Source organism: Astatotilapia calliptera, chromosome 7 (genome assembly GCF_900246225.1).
Source record: "Astatotilapia calliptera chromosome 7, fAstCal1.2, whole genome shotgun sequence".
In the NCBI taxonomy this organism is placed as follows: Eukaryota; Metazoa; Chordata; class Actinopteri; order Cichliformes; family Cichlidae; genus Astatotilapia; species Astatotilapia calliptera.
Window position 1 is genome coordinate 59,842,133 of NC_039308.1, and position 18,386 is coordinate 59,860,518.

General features: G+C 39.6%; 1 protein-coding gene across 3 annotated transcripts; it reads right to left on the bottom strand.

Annotated features, from left to right (window-relative positions):
• Window positions 1-270: 270 nt before the first annotated feature.
• On the bottom strand, window positions 271-14,944 carry LOC113026947 (putative cation exchanger C521.04c). 3 transcript variants are annotated; one of them, XM_026176268.1, is made up of 20 exons: window positions 14,655-14,944; window positions 11,830-11,982; window positions 11,633-11,739; window positions 11,426-11,540; window positions 9,899-10,015; window positions 9,760-9,821; window positions 7,877-8,029; window positions 7,474-7,665; window positions 7,286-7,385; window positions 7,066-7,207; window positions 6,800-6,983; window positions 6,402-6,501; window positions 5,873-6,006; window positions 5,749-5,780; window positions 4,264-4,376; window positions 3,996-4,141; window positions 3,828-3,922; window positions 3,670-3,748; window positions 3,457-3,565; window positions 271-1,271 (listed from the first exon to the last, which is right to left on the bottom strand). In XM_026176268.1, exons 1-20 carry the CDS (start codon window positions 14,722-14,724, stop codon window positions 1,198-1,200), a joined length of 2,277 nt encoding a protein of 758 aa, XP_026032053.1. In that variant the 5' UTR covers window positions 14,725-14,944; the 3' UTR covers window positions 271-1,197. The 3 variants fall into 3 exon arrangements, with proteins under 3 accessions (XP_026032053.1, XP_026032052.1, XP_026032054.1); XM_026176267.1 differs by having other exon boundaries at window positions 4,231-4,376; XM_026176269.1 differs by lacking the exon at window positions 11,830-11,982 and having other exon boundaries at window positions 4,231-4,376.
• Between the last annotated feature and the right edge of the window lie 3,442 nt (window positions 14,945-18,386).

The following is an 18,386-nucleotide window of genomic DNA, read 5'->3' on the forward strand; positions in this document are numbered from 1 at the left end:
TGTTGCGTATCAGTGTGTACCTTAAAACATCATCTGAAACATTACAATTGGGTAATACAACCTAAAATGAACAAACGGCAGAATAATACAGTCATTTATTTAACAAAAACAAATAAAAAAAAATTAAAAAAATGTAGAAGCAGTTTGTTGAAAAGCTAGGTACCATCTTACTGCCTCTATAAGAGGCTAAGTAAAAGCCAGATGCTGCTAATCAAATGTACTTGATGGTGGGAAGGAAGAACTCCTTTTGGTAAGTCTGTTTTATTTATAAGCATATTTTAAAAACAACACAGGTTGACTAAAGTGCTGTACAATAAAACTCAGTCACAATTAAATGCTAGGGATTAATGTGTGGTAAGACCCCCTAGGGGTCTCCAAAAGGGATGGTGGTTTGACAGCCACGGGACTTGGGACACGTGCAGTCATTGAGTCGACCATGAACTCTGAATATTAAAGTATTTTAGAGTCGAATACAAGGCCATCTAACTGATGAGTCGTGGCCAAATTGGGTAATGCAACACAATGATCTGAAGCACAGCAGCAAATTGAAGTGTAGCAATGACATTTCAAACTCCAGACTTGCATCCAACTGAAATCCTGTCCCGGGACTGAGAGCTGTGCATGAACAAACGGGGTGTGTGGTAGTTGTTCACACACTGCTTCTGTTTTGGCGTAGCTTTGGTTAAATAATGACACTGTGTAATATCTCATGCTGTTGTCGTTCATCTGAGGCTGTGTTTGAATCATAAAATCTGTTAAGCACTGTGTGATGTAAAAGAGGGTAAACTTTCTAACATAATTCACACGACTCATTTAAAAATGTCACATCACACACACAAAATTTTACTGCAGTTAAAATATACAGACTTCATCACAATTGTTGCTTTAAAGTATGATCAGTGCAGAAACTCCTGTTGTACAGTAAAAATAGTTGATCTCTCATTGCTGTTAATTATGTCAGTTTATAAAATATACTTTTTTTTTTTTTTAACAGCACTAGTCACAAAAGTACCATCCTGAGCTTACAATTTTTAGTTTTGTCTCAAGTATGATTACAATAAAAGAAATAAAATAGATTAAAAAAATTAAAGGTTCCATTTGGGATTTCCCCCATCGACATTTATGCATAATTTGACGAGATAAGAACCTGCCAAAAAAAAAAATCGGCAATTTGTGCAAAAAATCCCCATCCAACGTTCAACAGCCGGCTGGAGATGGAGCAAAGTAGTACTGAGCCAGGAGGATGAGGTAGACGACCACCAGAGCTGTACCTGGGAGAAAAAAAACACCAAACCACACTGGATCAAAACACCCTAAAATAAGATTCAGGTCTTTCAGCTGCCATTAGTATCAGATCCCAGATATGCCTAAGGAGTAAACAAGAGCAACTAGAGAGCAAAACTCCTTCCAAAGGGCAAGGGCTATATCCATGATGTTTTTATTACAATATGCTAATGTCAGCCTGTTGTTCCGTTATTGTAGGGATGTTGTAGGGAGTCGTATCGAATTTCATATGACTTGATGTGGTTACTTTAAATTTTTTTGGCAATGATCAACTTTCAAGGTCAAAAGCTTAGCCAACTAGGGTACTCCTGTCCCCCAAGGCCTAGTATATTGTTTTGAAGTTTTAAGACCATCCATAAAAAAACTGGGCAGTATAAAGTTTTTATTTTTACATTTTACACATTTTTACATGCTCCCGCCCTTCAGGGGAAAAACGGCTCACTCTGGTTTTTTTGTTTTTGGTTAAAGTTTTAGATTTCAAAACACCCATTAGTAATGCAAAAATACAGTGCATGGACCCCTTTTATAGTCTTATGTGATGTATTTCACAAAGGGGGAGCACATTGTAAAAATTCTGTTTCTTAAATGCACATACAGTGGGATGCAAAAATTTGGGCAACCTCATTAACAGTCTTTATTTTCCTGTATAAATCGTTGGTTGTTACAATAAAAAATGTCAGTTAAATATATCATGTAGGAGACACACACAGTGATATTTGAGAAGTGAAATGAAGTTTATTGGATTTGCAGAAAGTGTGCAATAATTGTTTAAACAAAATCCGGCAGGTGCATAAATTTGGCCACTGTTGTCATTTTATTGATTCCAAAACCTTTAGAACTAATTATTGGAACTCAAATTGGCTTGGTAAGCTCAGTGTCCCCTGACCTACATACAAAGGTGAATCTAATAATGAGAAACAGTATTTAAGGGGGTCAATTGTAAGTTTCCCTCCTCTTTTAATTTTCTCTGAAGAGTAGCAACATGGGGTCTCAAAACAACTCTGAAATGACCTGAAGACAAAGATTGTTCACCATCATGGTTTAGGGGAAGGATACAGAAAGATGTCTCAGAGATTTAAGCCGTCTGTTTCACAGTTAGGAACATATTGAGAAAATGGAAGACCACAGGCTCAGTTGAAGATAAGGGTTGAAGTGGCAGACCAAGAAAAATCTGGGATAGACCGAAGCGACGAATGGTGAGAACAGTCAGAGTCAACCCACAGACCAGCACCAAAGAGCTACAACATCATCTTGCAGCAGATGGAGTCACTGTGCATCGTTCAACTATTCGGCGCACTTTACACAAGGAGATACTGTATGCGAGAGTGATGCAGAAGAAGCCGTTTCTCTGCCCACAGCACAAACAGAGCCGCTTGAGGTATGCTAAAGCACATTTGGACAAGCCAGCTTCATTCTGGAATAAGGTGCTGTGGACTGATGAAACTAAAATTGAGTTATTTGTGCATAACAAGGGGCGTTATGCATGGAGGAACATGGATTCCACTCAGTATCAGCAGATTATGGAGAGCAATGTCCAGGAATCAGTGACAAAGCTGAAGCTGCGCCGGGGCTGGATCTTTCAACAAGACAACGACCTGAAACACTCCTCAAAATCCACTAAGGCATTCATGCAGAGGAACAAGTACAACGTTCTGTAGTAGCCATCTCAGTCCCCAGACCTGAATATTATTGAAAATCTGTGGTGTGAGTTAAAGAGAGCTGTCCATGCTCGGAAACCATCAAACCTGAATGAACTAGAGATGTTTTGTAAAGAGGAATGGTCCGAAATACCTTCAACCACAATCCAGACTCTCATTGGAATCTACAGGAAGCGTTTAGAGGCTGTGATTTCTCCAAAAGGAGGATCTACTAAATATTGATTTCATTTCTTTTTTTGTGGTGCCCAAATTTATGCGCCTGCCTGATTTTGTTTGAACAATTATTGCACACAATCCAATAAACCTCATTTCACTTCTGAAATATCACTGTGTGTGTCTCCTATATGTTATATTTAACTGACATTTTTTATTGTAACAACCAAAGATTTATACAGGAAAATAATGACTATTAACAAGGTTGCCTAAACTTTTGCATCCCACTGTATATGATACAAGAGCCAGCTATCCACAATTTCAGCTCCAAAATCTTTTAAACTTACTAACTTTAACTTACCCTGAAAATAATCACACTTGCCATCCATGAAGATGTAGTTGACCAAGATCACACTGAAGATGCTGGCCCACAGGTGCTGGTCACTGAAAATCAACACAAATCCCACATCCTGGGAAAGGCAGAGATAGATTGTGTCTATTATAAAACACTGTAAAGCAGCAGAATGACTTGTATTTATATATGAATAAATGAAGGATTAAAATGAAGGCTTACATAGAAAGCATTAAATAGGACCAGTATTGGTATTTGTAGCATGCAGACCTGCACAGCGATACAGCTTCCCACCTCGAGGCTGGAATAAAAAAAGAAAAGTAGATACAAATGATGCTCTTCAAACTGTTCCTGTAGCTTATTGATGAGACGGGATGTACCTGAGACTGATGTTGTTCTGGAGTGCAAACTGGATCCCGTTAACAATCTCGGGGATCTCAGGAACCATAGCCAGAACGGTCACCCCGATGAAATACTGCCGGGAGAGAAGAAAACATTAAAGCTATAACATACAAACAGCCTGAGCGTGCTCAGATCCGTGTACTTACCTGAGAGATGTTTGGTTGGCTTAGTATGGGCTGAATGTGCTCGGTGGCAAGATCGGCACAAGCAGACGTGAGCACCGTAGCCAAGATGAGGATGACCAGAGACCTCCAGCGTGACCAGTGGACCACCGTCCCGTGGTGGCCACTCACTGGTGAGATTATAGTATTGTAAGTAAGCATCAAACACAGCTCACTTTTCTCTAAAATAGCAAAATGTAACATGAAATTTTTGGCTGACCTGTTAAGTGTGACTCGTTAGAGTGATTCATACCCTGTACTTCTCCTACGTGGATGTTGTAAATGTGGGAGTGCGTCTTCAGAGTGAAGAGCAGACCGATGATGTAGGCAACGGGCAGGAGGGCACACACGGTGTACACCAAAGGCCTAAAAACAAACATTGCACAATTAATGAGCAGCAAGTGCAGCAAAATGATGATGAATGAGGCCTTAATGTGTGGTTTTTAGACACAGTTTCTACAGCTTCAGATTGAATTACTCCTCTCCAGGAAGATTTGTTTCATTAGACTGGTGCAGCAGTTAGCTTTGCTACCTCACAGTGGAAGGGTCCATGGTTTGAATCTCCTGGTGGGGTCAGGACTGTCTGTGTGGAGATTGCGTGTTCTCCTCGCGTCCTGCAGAGGTGAACTGTTTATTCTAATTTGACTTTAGGTTTAGATGGGAGCCTGAACGGTTTTGCGGTTTAGGTCCCTTGACAGAGTGGGCACATATCCATGGTGAACCCTGCCTCTAATCTTGGATCTGCTGGGATAGAGGTCAAGAAAATGGATGGCTAGGAAAAGAGAAAAGCCCTAAAAGTAATTTAGGGAATATTTAGATTTAGCAACATCAGATAGTCACTTTCAAATTACAATGTCAAAGTAATTCCCAATTATATCCATCTATACTTTTAACTGCTGGAGCCAATCCCAGTAACATTGGGAAAGAGAGACAGACACCGTCCACACCTTTGCCAATTCAGAATAACCACTCGGACTAACATGCATGTCTTTGAACTGTGAGACACAGACACAGGGATGATGCTCAGAAGCCCCGCAGCTGGCCAGCAGGTCTGAACCAGGAGCTTTCTTGTTGTGATGTAACGGTGCTCACCACTGCACCACCCAACAATGATCACTTTAATAAAAAGTTACGTTGGTACGTTAAATTGGAGAATCCGCTTAGAACACCTCACCGGCCACTTTGATAGGTACACCCGTTTAATTGCTTATTAATTCAAATATGTAATTAGCAACACTATGGTTGTTCCCATGGTCCAATGAGTCTCAATTTCTGCAACAACATTCGGGTGTTTCAGCTGCTAACCTTTCTTTACATCGCTTCCATTTTCCCTGCGCTCAAAGCAGACGTCATTGCTTTAGTCCAATCATTTTGCTGCTCGCCTTCTCCAGCCTGCATCCTTTTTTGTCATTCTGTTTTTTTGGGTCTCATTCCTACAGGCCACTTCCTCACCATATCCAGCTCAATATCTAAGCCTTCATCTTCATCTTCACCTATCCTCCAGGTGTCCTCTCATAATTCCTCACTGCTGGGCTTTGTTCTGCTATGATGGGACATCGGAGTCTAATTGCCAAATGGCTTAAATTAATTCTGTATCTCAAAAATCTTTTTCAGTTCTTACAAATGATTTCTCCCTATTGAACTGAAGGAAAAAGGGGGTCCAAGCAAGTTCTTGAAAATTAACTGTGCAGTTCTAAAACAAATTTTTATTAGTAGATAAATTTGAAAAATAACTTACTGGACATGGTTGTGAAACAGTGTACCATTGCTCTGTTGAAAACAACAACAACAACAATAAAAACATTGTACATGTGCAGTACAGTGCATACGGACAGGGTGTCCTCCTGGCTAATGATACCTACCAGGTCATAGTGGCAGTTGTGGCAGACAAACGGCCCGCTGCTGTTGCTTGTGCTGTTTGCCCCGGTAGAGTTGGTACAGGAGTCACACACCAAGTTCCCATAAGCCTTAGAGAAGAGCGTGGGTGCGAACACACCTGCCAATAACATTCAGAGGAGGGAAGTGAGTGTTTAACACTGTTTGTAATGTTTTTAAACTATAAGATGTTTCTGGGGAGAATAAAAACAAACTGTTCGTGCTGCTTTCAGCTGACTTGATTCATGAAGACAATCCTCTTAGACTTAGCTTGTATTCGGTGTTTTAAGGGCACCAGTTCGATGGTATTTGCATTTGATTATTTAATATCCAGAGATTATAATGGCCGACATCTGCTGCGGGTGTTACTTACTAACAAAAACAATGAAATAAAACTATCGCAGGCATAAACATTTGTTTTCTGATTGTGGCACATACATGCTATTCACATATTTTCATGTGGCAGTCTGAACTGCTTCTGCAGCCTTCTGCGTGTGCTGATTTTCAAATACGTGCCTCCTATAGAGATGAAAAGCAGCGCGCAGCTCACTCCGGCAGAACGGCTGTTGAACCTTTGCTCACTGTGACGGAGACCTCCAATTATCATGCAAATGCCCTGAAAAGCAAACAAAACATGACGTCTCACTCATACATGCTTATTTAACACATTTCTCAAACCTACGCCTTGAAAATATATATAAAGTATACTGGTGCTGGCACTAACTGTGTTACTTAAAAACTGACGTACTAGCATTTTTTCTTTTTTTGTACAGGTAGACTTTCCAACATATTAGCCATTCATGTTGTTGTGCACAGCAGTGCAGTGCCAAAAGGCTGTAGGTAAGTCTTACCTACTAACTAACCAACTAACAAACCTAAGCTAAGCAAGCTAAACAAGATGAAGCTTGACTCACAGGAATAAAGAGGATACATCCAAGCAGTGTCCCAGTCAGCGCAGCCTTAACAACCTCCTCCAGACAGGTGTTAGCTTTCTGGTGACCTCTGAGCAGGGCTGTGATGTAAAAGGTCAGTTCTGTGATGGAACCAAAGGTGGCGTTGACCACAGCGCCCACAGCAAAGTTACTCTGAGCTGAAATGCTGCAAATGCAAAAACGAAATATAAAAATCAGAGACTCTGTTCTGCTTCTCGAGGTGTTAATGGTTAATGAAAAATACTTACCTGGCAATTCCCATGCCAATGTAATATGACAGAGGTATGATGGAGCCAATTGCTATGGTGAATTTGACATCGGAGCTGGCGTACTTGTTTTCTCTGTCAATATATCCAGTTACCAGGGCAACTATCACTAGAGGGAGGAGGTCTGAGACAGGAGTCAAGGATAATAACAGGTCTTTATATCACAGAAGGAAACACACACATTTTATGTGTAAAAGGATACTGGCAGCAAACACATTAATCCCATCAATCGTGTACTTGTAGTAGTACCAGTTGGCAGCGTGGTAGCAACACAGTAGCGCTCTGGTCTCATAGCCCTGATGCTAAAAGTGAAGAAAACCAAAGAAAATGGTGCATTAGGAACTCCCCAGGACTATGCAGTGACCAATAAACACTACGTGTCACCTGTACCTTCCTCTGTGAGCCAGCAGAGATAGACACATCCTCAGGAGGCAGCAGGAGGATGACGCCCAGAGTTCGTGCGTTCATCTTGAAAACTGGAATGGTGAAGACCAGGATCCAGGAGATGAAGCACGCCAGAGAGTGAACGACCACCAGAGGAGGATATCCCAGCAGCAGCCACACATAGGTGGCAAAACGACGCTGTACAACAAGAAGGGCACATTGTATAACGATATGTTACACTTGCAGCAAAAAATCTGCTAAACATGCAATGTATTCAGTGCTAGGTCAGTTTTACTTCTATAACCCAGTACTGAAAATTACAGCAAGCAACACCCTCTGCACTAAATGCCAAAGTCTTACTTGTGAATTTCCGGTATCTATATATATGTTTTTAAGTGTGAACATTTACCCAGTAAGGAGTGCGCAGAGGTCGGTCTGGCATCTCTGGGACTGGCACCTCTGTGGGTGATGGCAGCAGAAATGGTGAGTTATCTTCTTCCGCCTCCATACTGCATTCACAGTCTGGTGCGCGCTCACAGCATCGCCTCAGTGTATTTCCCATCTGGAGGAACACAACCAAAAAGATGTCTTTTACAATCATGCTTCATGCTTCAGGTCTATTCAGTGGTTTTATTAAGGTACAACTTAACAACATGCACACATTTAAGGTATTCCTGCAGCAAAGATTCTACAATGTACTTAAAACAGTGGTGTCCAAACCCAGGCCTCAAGGGCCGGTGTCCTGCAGGTTTTAGATGTGTCCTTGATCCATCACTGCTGATTTCAATGGCTATTATCTCCTCAACATGTCTTGAAGTTCTCCAGAGGCCTGGTAATAAACTAATCATTTGATTCAGGTGTGTTGACCCAGGGTAAGATCTAAAACCTGCAGGACACTGGCCCTCGAGGCCTGGAGTTGGCCAAGCCTGACTTAAAACATGCTGTAAATGAAAGAGTCAGTGGAAACATGGCATAAAATTACTGCCTACTGACCAATTAACTGCAATTAAAAAGCTTATTTTTCCATGCTGTGCATTAAATCACCAGATTAACAATTAAGCATCATCTCTTGTTCTTTTTTTTCAGTTTTACTATTAGATATTCTACGTTGTTCATAGTTTTTTAGTCACCATTTGATAATATTTCAAAATAGATGTCATAGGGATCATTTTCTGTGGAGGAGAGAAGAGTCAAATGACCCTTAAAACACCCTCTTTTTGATTGGTCAGATGCTGCCAACACCCTTTTATGTGAATGCGCAGGAGAAAGCCTGGGTTAACGTAACAAACTGATGACCAGCTTCATGTGACTGTTTATCCTGATTTCCAATTTTAGGGTAAGTAAATCCAGATAACAGAAAGATACCCTGGGAATGCTGAATGAATTCGTAGTATAGGGCCCAGGTTATGTGTTCGGCATACGCTACCATGCTGATTTAAGCAGGTAATATATAAAGACAGTTTCATGACACAGAAAACTTTGACTTTAAGCTCGTTGAGCCATTAATCTCACTTCACAGTACACCTCTCTGTGTATGGGGAACAAATACAGATGCTGTGACACAGACTAAGAGAAGGAGAGAGAGAGGGGATTAAGGAATAACGAACAGGAGGATAACAAGCACAATCCCATACAAGTGAAGATTATCAGGAAAATTAAGGGGACTGTCGAGAAAAGTGGGACAGAGAGAGATTGAAGTTTCCTGGTTTACCTCTCATTACATCTGAGAGAGGGTGAAAAGGGTTAAAATCCAGTCTTTTCACAATCTTCACTTTCATTTTTGGAGTGCTAATTGAAACTCTTATTTTGCTAATAGTAACTTTATTCTTAATCAAAGGGATAAATCAAAGTATAAGTCTGAGAGATATGTAGTTTGAGCTGTGAAAACGTCTAGACCAGGAGTAAAACTAATCCATAAACAACAGAAAACAAACCTTCAAACAGGAAGTACCAAAACAAAAACTAAACACGGAGACAAAGATACAAAGAAGCAATGGAGGACAGGGACATAAAACAGAATAACAAGTCAGAGGAAGGAGGCGTTAGGGACACACTGAGGGAACTCACTGAGGGTGTTCAAAGTCGCCCTTGCACCCTGAACGTGTCGCCATAACAAGTTGTTGCAAATGCACTGTTGCAGACTTGTGACATCATTCAGAAAAACACGACTTCTGCTTTAATGACCACGAGTCAATGAAGAAACTACCGGATTTACTGTGAATCAGTCTGATGCCGGCTAAATGAAAAGAACCACAGACAACAGCAGGAATATTAATTCAACCCAAACAGCACCTTGTGGATTGGGTTGCCAAACGGCCACAGGAAGTAGCAGCACAGCTTCCAGCACAGTTTACCTGAAGACAGAAACAGAGTGAAGAACAAAGGGAATTGCAGATGATCAATTATTATCATTATCTATTACCTCACCTACCATACGGTACCCCAGTAACAGTGATGAACATCAGTGTGCCAACCAGGAAATATGCCAGAGAAACCCACCAACCAAACAGGAGCACGTAGGCTAGGTTTCCACATGTGATGAAATGACCTGACAGCAGAAGGACACAGAGAATGAAAGAAGTGTTTCAGCAGAAATATCTTTACGCTTTTAGGATTTATGAATATAATTTAACTTAAATTTCATTAATTACTGCAAAAAAGAACAGAATAAATAGACAGATTTCACTTCCAGATTATTATTATCAGACACTTTTTTATTAACAATGTTACTAAAGCCTCAAAATATAATAACAAAAAATTCTATTGTCATCAGATTTAGTTCAGGTAAGGATTTGTAAGTCTTATCAGTTTCTTCATTGTTGTTACATGTAATGTGTTCAAAAGAACTTGACAGCCAGTTTTATCTTCTACAACTAATTCATATCAAAGATGGTTTCAAAGGTTTTTTTAAAGTAACATTCATAAAAGATTTTCTCAACTAAAAACTAAAACGAGGCACAAAAAATGTGTGTAAATTGGTTAAATGGTAACAACTGTCTTACTCCCTCTGACTCACTCCTCACTTTTTCCAAGGAGAATGATGCTATTTTACAATATTAAATCTGACTTGAATCTTTGATCAAATGTCATGATCCTGGGTCATTTGACCCAGCATTTTGAGGTTTCTTGTGTTTTTCTCATTTTGTATTATGTTTAAGTCCACTTTGTTAAGGGTTTATTCTATAGTACCTTGGTTATTCTGTTTAGCTTTCGTTTATTTCGTTTATTTTCGTGCTTTTGCCCTCTGTGTCTCCCTCTGTGTCTTTGTGTGGTTGCTTGTGCCTTGTTTCCCCTCCTTGTGTTTTATTCCATCATGTTTATTCTATGTTTCCCCAGCTCGTTATGTCTCCTCTCTCTACCTCATGTTTCTTCGCTCCCTCTCCTCCACTCTTGCGTCATGTTCCTTCGATTCGTATTTTATTGTGAAGGTCCCATGTTTTCTTGTCTAGTTGTGTTCCCCGTGCGTTCTCACTTCCCTCGTTTTCCTTCTGTGTATTTATGTCAGCGTCTCCCTCAGTTCTGTGTCGTGATCTCCCTCATAGTTGCGTGTGTTTCACTGTGTTCCTAGTTATGTTCCCAGTATAGTTTTCTATCACTTTTTTAAATTCTCTGCAATAAAGCTGCATTTTGAGTTCACGTTTCGCCTCAGTTGAGTCTGCGTTTGGGTCCTCTCCTGCCTGCACACAGCCGATTTATGACATCAAACTTTCAAATCTATCACTATTATTATTTCTCTTATTCTAAACCGAGACGTAGGGACAAGAAAACATTTTAGTTTTTAAATACATTTTTTAAATACATTTACCCTTTCATTACAGTAATTTAGCTGTAGTGTTTCTCAGCAATTATCTTTGTGCTCAACTTCAATGAACATGACAAATAATGCACGAGATTTAACAGACTGATATCATGCATCAACACAAACTTTACATAAAACAAAAACATTAACAAAACATACCTGGACCTGAATGCGGTTTTATGACATTCAGCTCAGAGTATAGTTCTTTCACAACATCTGACCGGCCTTCAAACGGTCGCTCCGTCACGTGGCTCTTCCACTTTCTAAACCCAAACTGATAAAAACGCACACACAGACAGCAATTACTCCAGTGTCCTCAACTCGGCTCACTTTCTTTTCCTGTGCAAAACTCTTCCAGTTTCTTACTCTGTAATTGTTGACCAGTTTGTTGGCTTCCACTTCATTCTCGGCTCTGATGGTTTTCTTATTTTGGCTTTCCTCCCAGCTGTCTTCGCATGCATGATGGCTCGGACCTACAATGAGAAAATAACCAAGAAATGGCTGCAAATATCTCTTAACAGGAGAGCTGAATATGGATATAAAGACTGGTAAACTACACTCACATGCACATGCATATGCAGCAGTGCATTTTGTTGCAGAATATAAGGAGTGTTGTGAAGATGAAGTGGAGGAGTCTGCGTGCTGAGCGCCACACAGTCGATCATGGGCCTGTTCATTACTGTAACCTAACAGAGGATCATGCTCGCTTGAAGAATCTGTAACACCAAAGAAACAAAAACTGAAAGATGTCAAAGACAGCATTCATACACCAAGTGCCATCCTTAAAAAGACCCAGACTGGAACTTAGCATGAGCTGTTTTTGCCAGGTGTCCATGGGCCTGAAAAGGACATCCCATAATATATGGTAATAGGCAGCATTTTGTGTTCAATCAGGTTTTAATCAAATATATTGTTGTGGCACAGCAGTGAATTTACAATGACTTTTAGAATAATCAGACAATTTAATTTCAATTGTATTTTTATAGCACGGAATCACAACAATTTGGAATTTGGAAGTGAGCAATCTGGGAAAAAAGCAATTTCAGCAACTCATGGTATTTCAGATTTTCACCCACAACCATCTCCAGATTTATAGAGAATGGTCTGAAAAAAACATCCACTGCCCAGAGATCACAGGAGAATGCAGAAAGGCAACATTATCTCAAAGAACCACTCGTTACATCTGAGCTAAGCAGAATTACAATTTGTAATTCTTGCGAACATTCAGGTACAGTTAGAATTTGGAGTAAATAACATGAAAACTATGGATCCATCCTGCTGTGTATTAATGGTTCAGTACAAACTCAGGACCCCTCAGCACCCATCACTGATGGCTGTTTCAAGCAGAATAACGCAGCATGTCACGAACAGTTAAGCTGTGCCAAACTATTCCAACACTCGCTCCTATGAACTGATAAGACAAATAAAGACATCACATGGAAACTGTTTCAAAAATCACTAATCACCGTAACCCCAACTCTGTAAAAGACTTCAGCAAGAAAATCATCACATGAAGAAAAATCAAAATAGCATGACTCTCAATCGATTCTCCAAAGTAAATGGCCTGTATTTATATAGCGCTTTACTAGTCCCTAAGGACCCCAAAGCGCTTTACATATCCAGTCATCCACCCATTCACACACACATTCACACACACATTCACACACACATTCACACACTGGTTAAAACAGTAATCAGAGAAGGCCAGTTTTTAAGTATCTTGCTCCCCACTTGCACATATTGCATCTGGGTCAAAAAGTATGATGTGCATATAGAATCAGATACACTGTGTCACAGTGAACGCCAGGTTTTGAGGTTTTTGTGGTTTCATGATTTCTTTTTGCTTTTTAAAAGGGATTTATGTTTGAGCTCTTTAGTCTTTTAATGATTAGACTTTATGTGCCCCTTGTTCTTATGAGCTGTTGGTTATTCTACACCTTGAGTCCTTTGCTTAGCTTTTGTTGGCAATAGGTTACTTGCCTTTTGTGTTCCCCATTCTGTTCTTTCACTCCTGTCTCCATGTGTTTGTCTTTTTTCTCAGTGTTAGTTACTTCTTGTTTTATTTTGATGGTCTCTTGCCTCATATGCTTTGTATTTAGTTCTACTTCCCTTGTCTCGTCCTCCAGGACCACAGAGTACAGGAGGATTGGAAGACAATTCTTTGCAAGATATCCCCTCATCTGTTGCTTTAAATATTGACCTTGGTGATTCTGGTGAATTCAAATGAAATATCATGTGACTGTCATCATTTTCCTACTAACTGAACCATTAAGTGACCCCCTCATGCCATACAAACAGGGGCTTTGTAAACCTGTCAGTGTAGATGAGGAGATTCTGATTTGCCTTCCCTCTATGTCCCTTCAAAAGCTGCACACAAAACACCTCATCTCTTAAATTTTTCATTATTATTATTATTCAATGACATGATGAGACGTGTACATAGATCTCCTGAGGGGCATAAAAGGCTTTCTATCTATCTTAACTTGACCTGATTAAAGTAGCTAGATTTGTTACAGTGAAACCAGACTTGTGACAGCAATTAAAGCAAGGAAAGCGCCTGCAGCCATTCAGAAAGATACAGAAGATTGATGAATGAATGGATACATAACAAACCAGATGCATCAAAGGCAATGTGGGCACATCGGTCCTGACTTCCCTTTTTCAACAGCTCAAATTGGCTCACACACTTTTAGGTAGTCTTGTTTTGTTATCCTGGTTCTGCTTTTTTGTTGGCTTCCTTAAGTGTGTCTGCAAATACAGCAGCTGCAGTGTTATATGATGGTGTTAGTGACTGTGCACACACACAGCATCACCTCGATACACTATCGTGATTTTGTTCTTTAGTGTGCATGAGTATTTGAGAACACTGAGAATGCCTTTTAAGAAAGAAATCACCCTTGTTCCTGTGAAATCAAATACAAGTAACTAAAAATGCTGTTATCTTTAAGTAACAGAGAAGCTTGAGTAAGAATGGAAGAATTCTTTAAATATGCAGTAATGAATTAATATCTTTTCTATTTCTTTGTGTAAGCCTCTATGGCGTGAAAACTGGACATTGGCTGTTGTAATATTTGGCTTTCAGGAACGTTTGTCAGGTACATATAAAGACACTGGACAGGAGGGCACTATTTATGACATTTATAGGTCTATATTAATCTAAAAATTAACTGAAATATATGTTAATTAGTTGAGCGCTATCATTGATTAGTTGAGAGCACAACCGTGCAATAACTCCATAATGAGCTCCTGTAAATATCAGTGTAAACAAAGCCTACGCAGACAGAAATAAAGCGGAGACAGTTAAAATGGGGAGTGTAATAACGGTGCTGTTAGCGACACATAACAAATAAAGTTATAAGACGCTAAATAATGAGCTCGTGCCGCTCACCTTGCGCGTGTTCAGCCGGCCTCCTCCTCCGGCTGGTCGTGTCCGGGCTCCCCGTGGACGACAGAGACATCTCCGCCGGTAAAAACACTTCACCGTTTGCTGAGTGTGTTACCGGAGCCTGACCGGATCATCTCCTCGGATGCTGCTGTCGCTGTCGCGTGGACTCACTTGATTTAATGAGTGTTATGGAGCGTGGAATTATGGGAAATGTAGGCCTCTGGCGTCTTAAAGGGAAAAGCCACAATAAAACGCAACAACTGTTCACTTCAGCTCAGCCGAGCCTTTGTTAACTGAAAAATAAAAATACAAAGTCGTCTGACTAAATAAATAAATATATTTTTAATATACGTATATTTGTTTTTATTTCAGCTATTTAACTTTACAATAATTACATTTTGTTATTAAAAAGGCTAAGTGTGAGTGGTATGGAGTCTTTTACCCTTCTTGAACTGTTGCTGGTACTGAAGGTGTTGCCAGTTTAGTTAATTCATTTGAAAGGACTCCCGGTGTCCGGTGCAAGTCGTGAAACAAACACTTCTTATTAATTATATAATGATGCTGGCATATTAGTGAATTAAACATTGTATTTCATAAATATCGCATGGTTTGTGTGGTATACAACGAGACTATTTTAGGTTTGTGAATCTTGGTAAAATACAGAATTCGGTGTAAATAGAAAACGAGATAAATGACAGCACTGAACTTACTAAATGTTATGAAATGCATCAGAACCCAGGTCGTTAATACCAAGGACCAACAAACAGCTGTTTCTCTTTCTGTTTTTATCGCTCTTTTTCACTAAAAAGGTCACATCCTTCAGCTTAGTTTCACTCAATATATTTCTCTTGGTTATTCATGCTCCACATCCAGTGGGCATACAAACGATCGCGGTTGCTATATCTGAAAAACAAAATAATAATAAACTGGGCCAATTTAGTTGTATATATGTGTTAAAGAGTGTAGATTTTCTAAACAACAAAACTGCACAGTTATGTGGTGCGTTTGACTTGAAAATGACTGTAGGCCAGCAGAAACACAGCAAATAGCTCCACGATATGGTCACATGTAGCTATGACATGAAGCGGTTTGTCCTGTTTTTAGGTTTTAGCAGAGGTTTCGTACTATAAGCACCAAACACACTTTTAAAATGGTTACATTCTAAATCCAGACAGGAGGTTCTTTGCAAAGTCAGTGCCTTATTATCAGCTTCTTTCTTGCTACCATAAATATATCTAAATAAATTTTAAATAAATTAATTTAGAACTGTAGCACAGAAACTCCCTCACTATACTGCACACTGTCCCAGAATAGTTTAAGGATCAGACAGCTCCAGAAACCATCTGAGCTGTCCAGACTTTAGTTTTTTGGAGTTAGGAAAAAAAAAACCTACACAATTTTTCAATGAAAATCACTCCACATATATGGCTGTTGTAGTTGTTTTGATATTTATTATAGATGTCCATTATAGAGGTGACTGCAATTGCCAATTCACATTTAGTCTTCATATAATTTATTGAACGGCCCCTCAAATTAATAATGATCCTCTATAATTATCCACTTGTGCTTTTATACATTTCAGAAATAAATGCTTAAATGAATGTCTCAGTATTATCTGATATATTTAATATGCGTCCTTTAACATTCTTGTCAAAGTGATGTTTAAGTTGGAGGTCCTGAAATAGAAATCCTGACGAGCTAGTTTGTATCTATCAGGCAATTTTTTAAATGTGTCCCCAACAGACACAGTGCTGTCAGTCCTCGTCTCCTCCACTGGATAAACCTGTTATCATTTGCAGCAGGTTTAACTAGTGTTATAACTTAATCAGAGGAATCATGAATTTGAATTTTGGCCACATGGCCGCAACTGATAAACAAGCTTTACATTGTAGTGTAAAGTTAGAGACCTTTGCATTTCAGAAGGAAATGGTCGCACTCAGGCAGACTCAGAGTAAAGCAGTGCACACTGATTTGACTGGTGAATGAGAGAGAAAATTTGCTTAAACTCACCAGCGTGTAAAACTAGAGACTGATGATTGAAAACTCTTGCACATTTTATGTGAGCTAGGCTTAATCTGGGTCAACATTATCTCCTTTTTCTCCTCTAATGGAGGCTGGTCCAGTATGGTGAAGAAGATAAGAAAGAAAGTACTGGGAAATACTGCTCCTTTACATTTAAAAACTGGCTCTCATTTCATCTACCACTTCTAGGTCATTTCACTGTTACTAAGTATGAAAACAAACTATTCAACCTCAGCTGCTGTGTTCAAGTCAAACATAGTTTTCATCTGTAAAGATTGCTTACTGTGAAAAAAATATTTAGCATCTTAAGAAATTTTTTTTTTTTGGGGGGGGGGGGGGGGGGGGGGGGAAATAGTTTTTAACTAATCTTTTGCATTCAAAATAAGAATCTATTATTTGACTAATCTTATGTGTAGTTTGGCATTACATTTGGCTTAGCTTAAGATTCTGTGCATATATCCACTGTGTTGGCCTGTCTTCACATGTCGATGTTGTGTAAATGTTCAACTGTTAGAGGAGTAAGATAAACAGCTGACAAGGTCAAATGTGAGATGTCCGGATTATTGCGTTCTGGCAAAATGAACATTTGCTGGCAAATAAAACTTGAGGCCACGCAGACCCTAAAAAGGTCTCTGTGACCCAGAGTTGGACCTGTAAATAAACTCTTTAATCTCAAACTGTGACCAGCACACTGATCTTTTATTGTAGTTTCATCTCCTTTCCCACCAATACAACTTCTTATCAAGTTTCTCAAAATTATATTACACATAACCAAAAAAAAATGAAGAGTAGGAGGCTGATACAACATAGGAAGGGGCTTTTGAGATCTCATGCCTACATGTAAATGTAGCAGCAAATATAAATCATTCACTTTAGAGCTCTTTGGGTAAAACTGGGATCAAACCATGGCAAAGTCCTTGTTTTCTATAGATAAGAACCTTGTTTAACAAACACACTCCAGTGGATGTACTGGGGGCAACTCAGGGTTCAGTATCTTGTCCAAGGATGCTTCAACATGCAGAATGAGGAAGTTTGGGGCACAAACCACAGACTTTCCGATTGGTAGACGACCCAGTCTGTCTTATGAGCCACATTCACCCAGTTAAGAAGTACATATGGAGAAGGTGTGAAACAGCTAATGATCCAAAGCATACCACATAACCTGTAAAACATACTGGAGTCAGTGTGATGGCACTGGGACACTAGTGTTTGTTGATGATATGGCAAAGGGCAGAAGCAGCCAAATGAATTCTAAAGTTTTCAAAGATAGTGTCTGCCCAAATCCAGCTAAACACAGTCAAACTGATTGGGGGCTTTTCATAATACAGATGGACAATGACCCAAAACATACAGCCAAAGCAACCCAGGAGTTTATTAAAGCAATGAAGTGAAATATTCTTGAATGACACACTCAGTCACCTGATCTCAACCCAAGTGATCACGCATTTCACGTGTTGAAGATGAAACTTCAGACAGGAAGGCCTGCAAACAAACAGCAACTGAAAGCTGCTGCAGTAAAGGCCTGGCAGAGCATTAAAAAGATGGAAAACCAGCATCTGGTGATGTCCATGAGTTCAAGAATTCAGGTTGTCATTGCCTGAAACCAGAAATAAACATTTTATTTTCAGTTATTTCATTTGTCCAAATAGTTTTGAGTCCCAGAAATGACGGGATTGTGTTAAAAATGCTTTAGTTCCTCAAATTTTTATGCAG

Coding starts and splice junctions, on each gene's coding strand:
- LOC113026947 (XM_026176267.1), bottom strand. CDS start 14,724: ATGTCTCTGTCGTCCACGGGGAGCCCGGACACGACCAGCCGGAGGAGG. Junction 4,377..5,748: donor CTGTTTCACAACCATGTCCA/GTAAGTTATTTT, acceptor GTTTGTTTTTAG/GCCTTTGGTGTACACCGTGT. Junction 1,272..3,456: donor CAAGTGTGATTATTTTCAGG/GTAAGTTAAAGT, acceptor TTTTTCTCCCAG/GTACAGCTCTGGTGGTCGTC.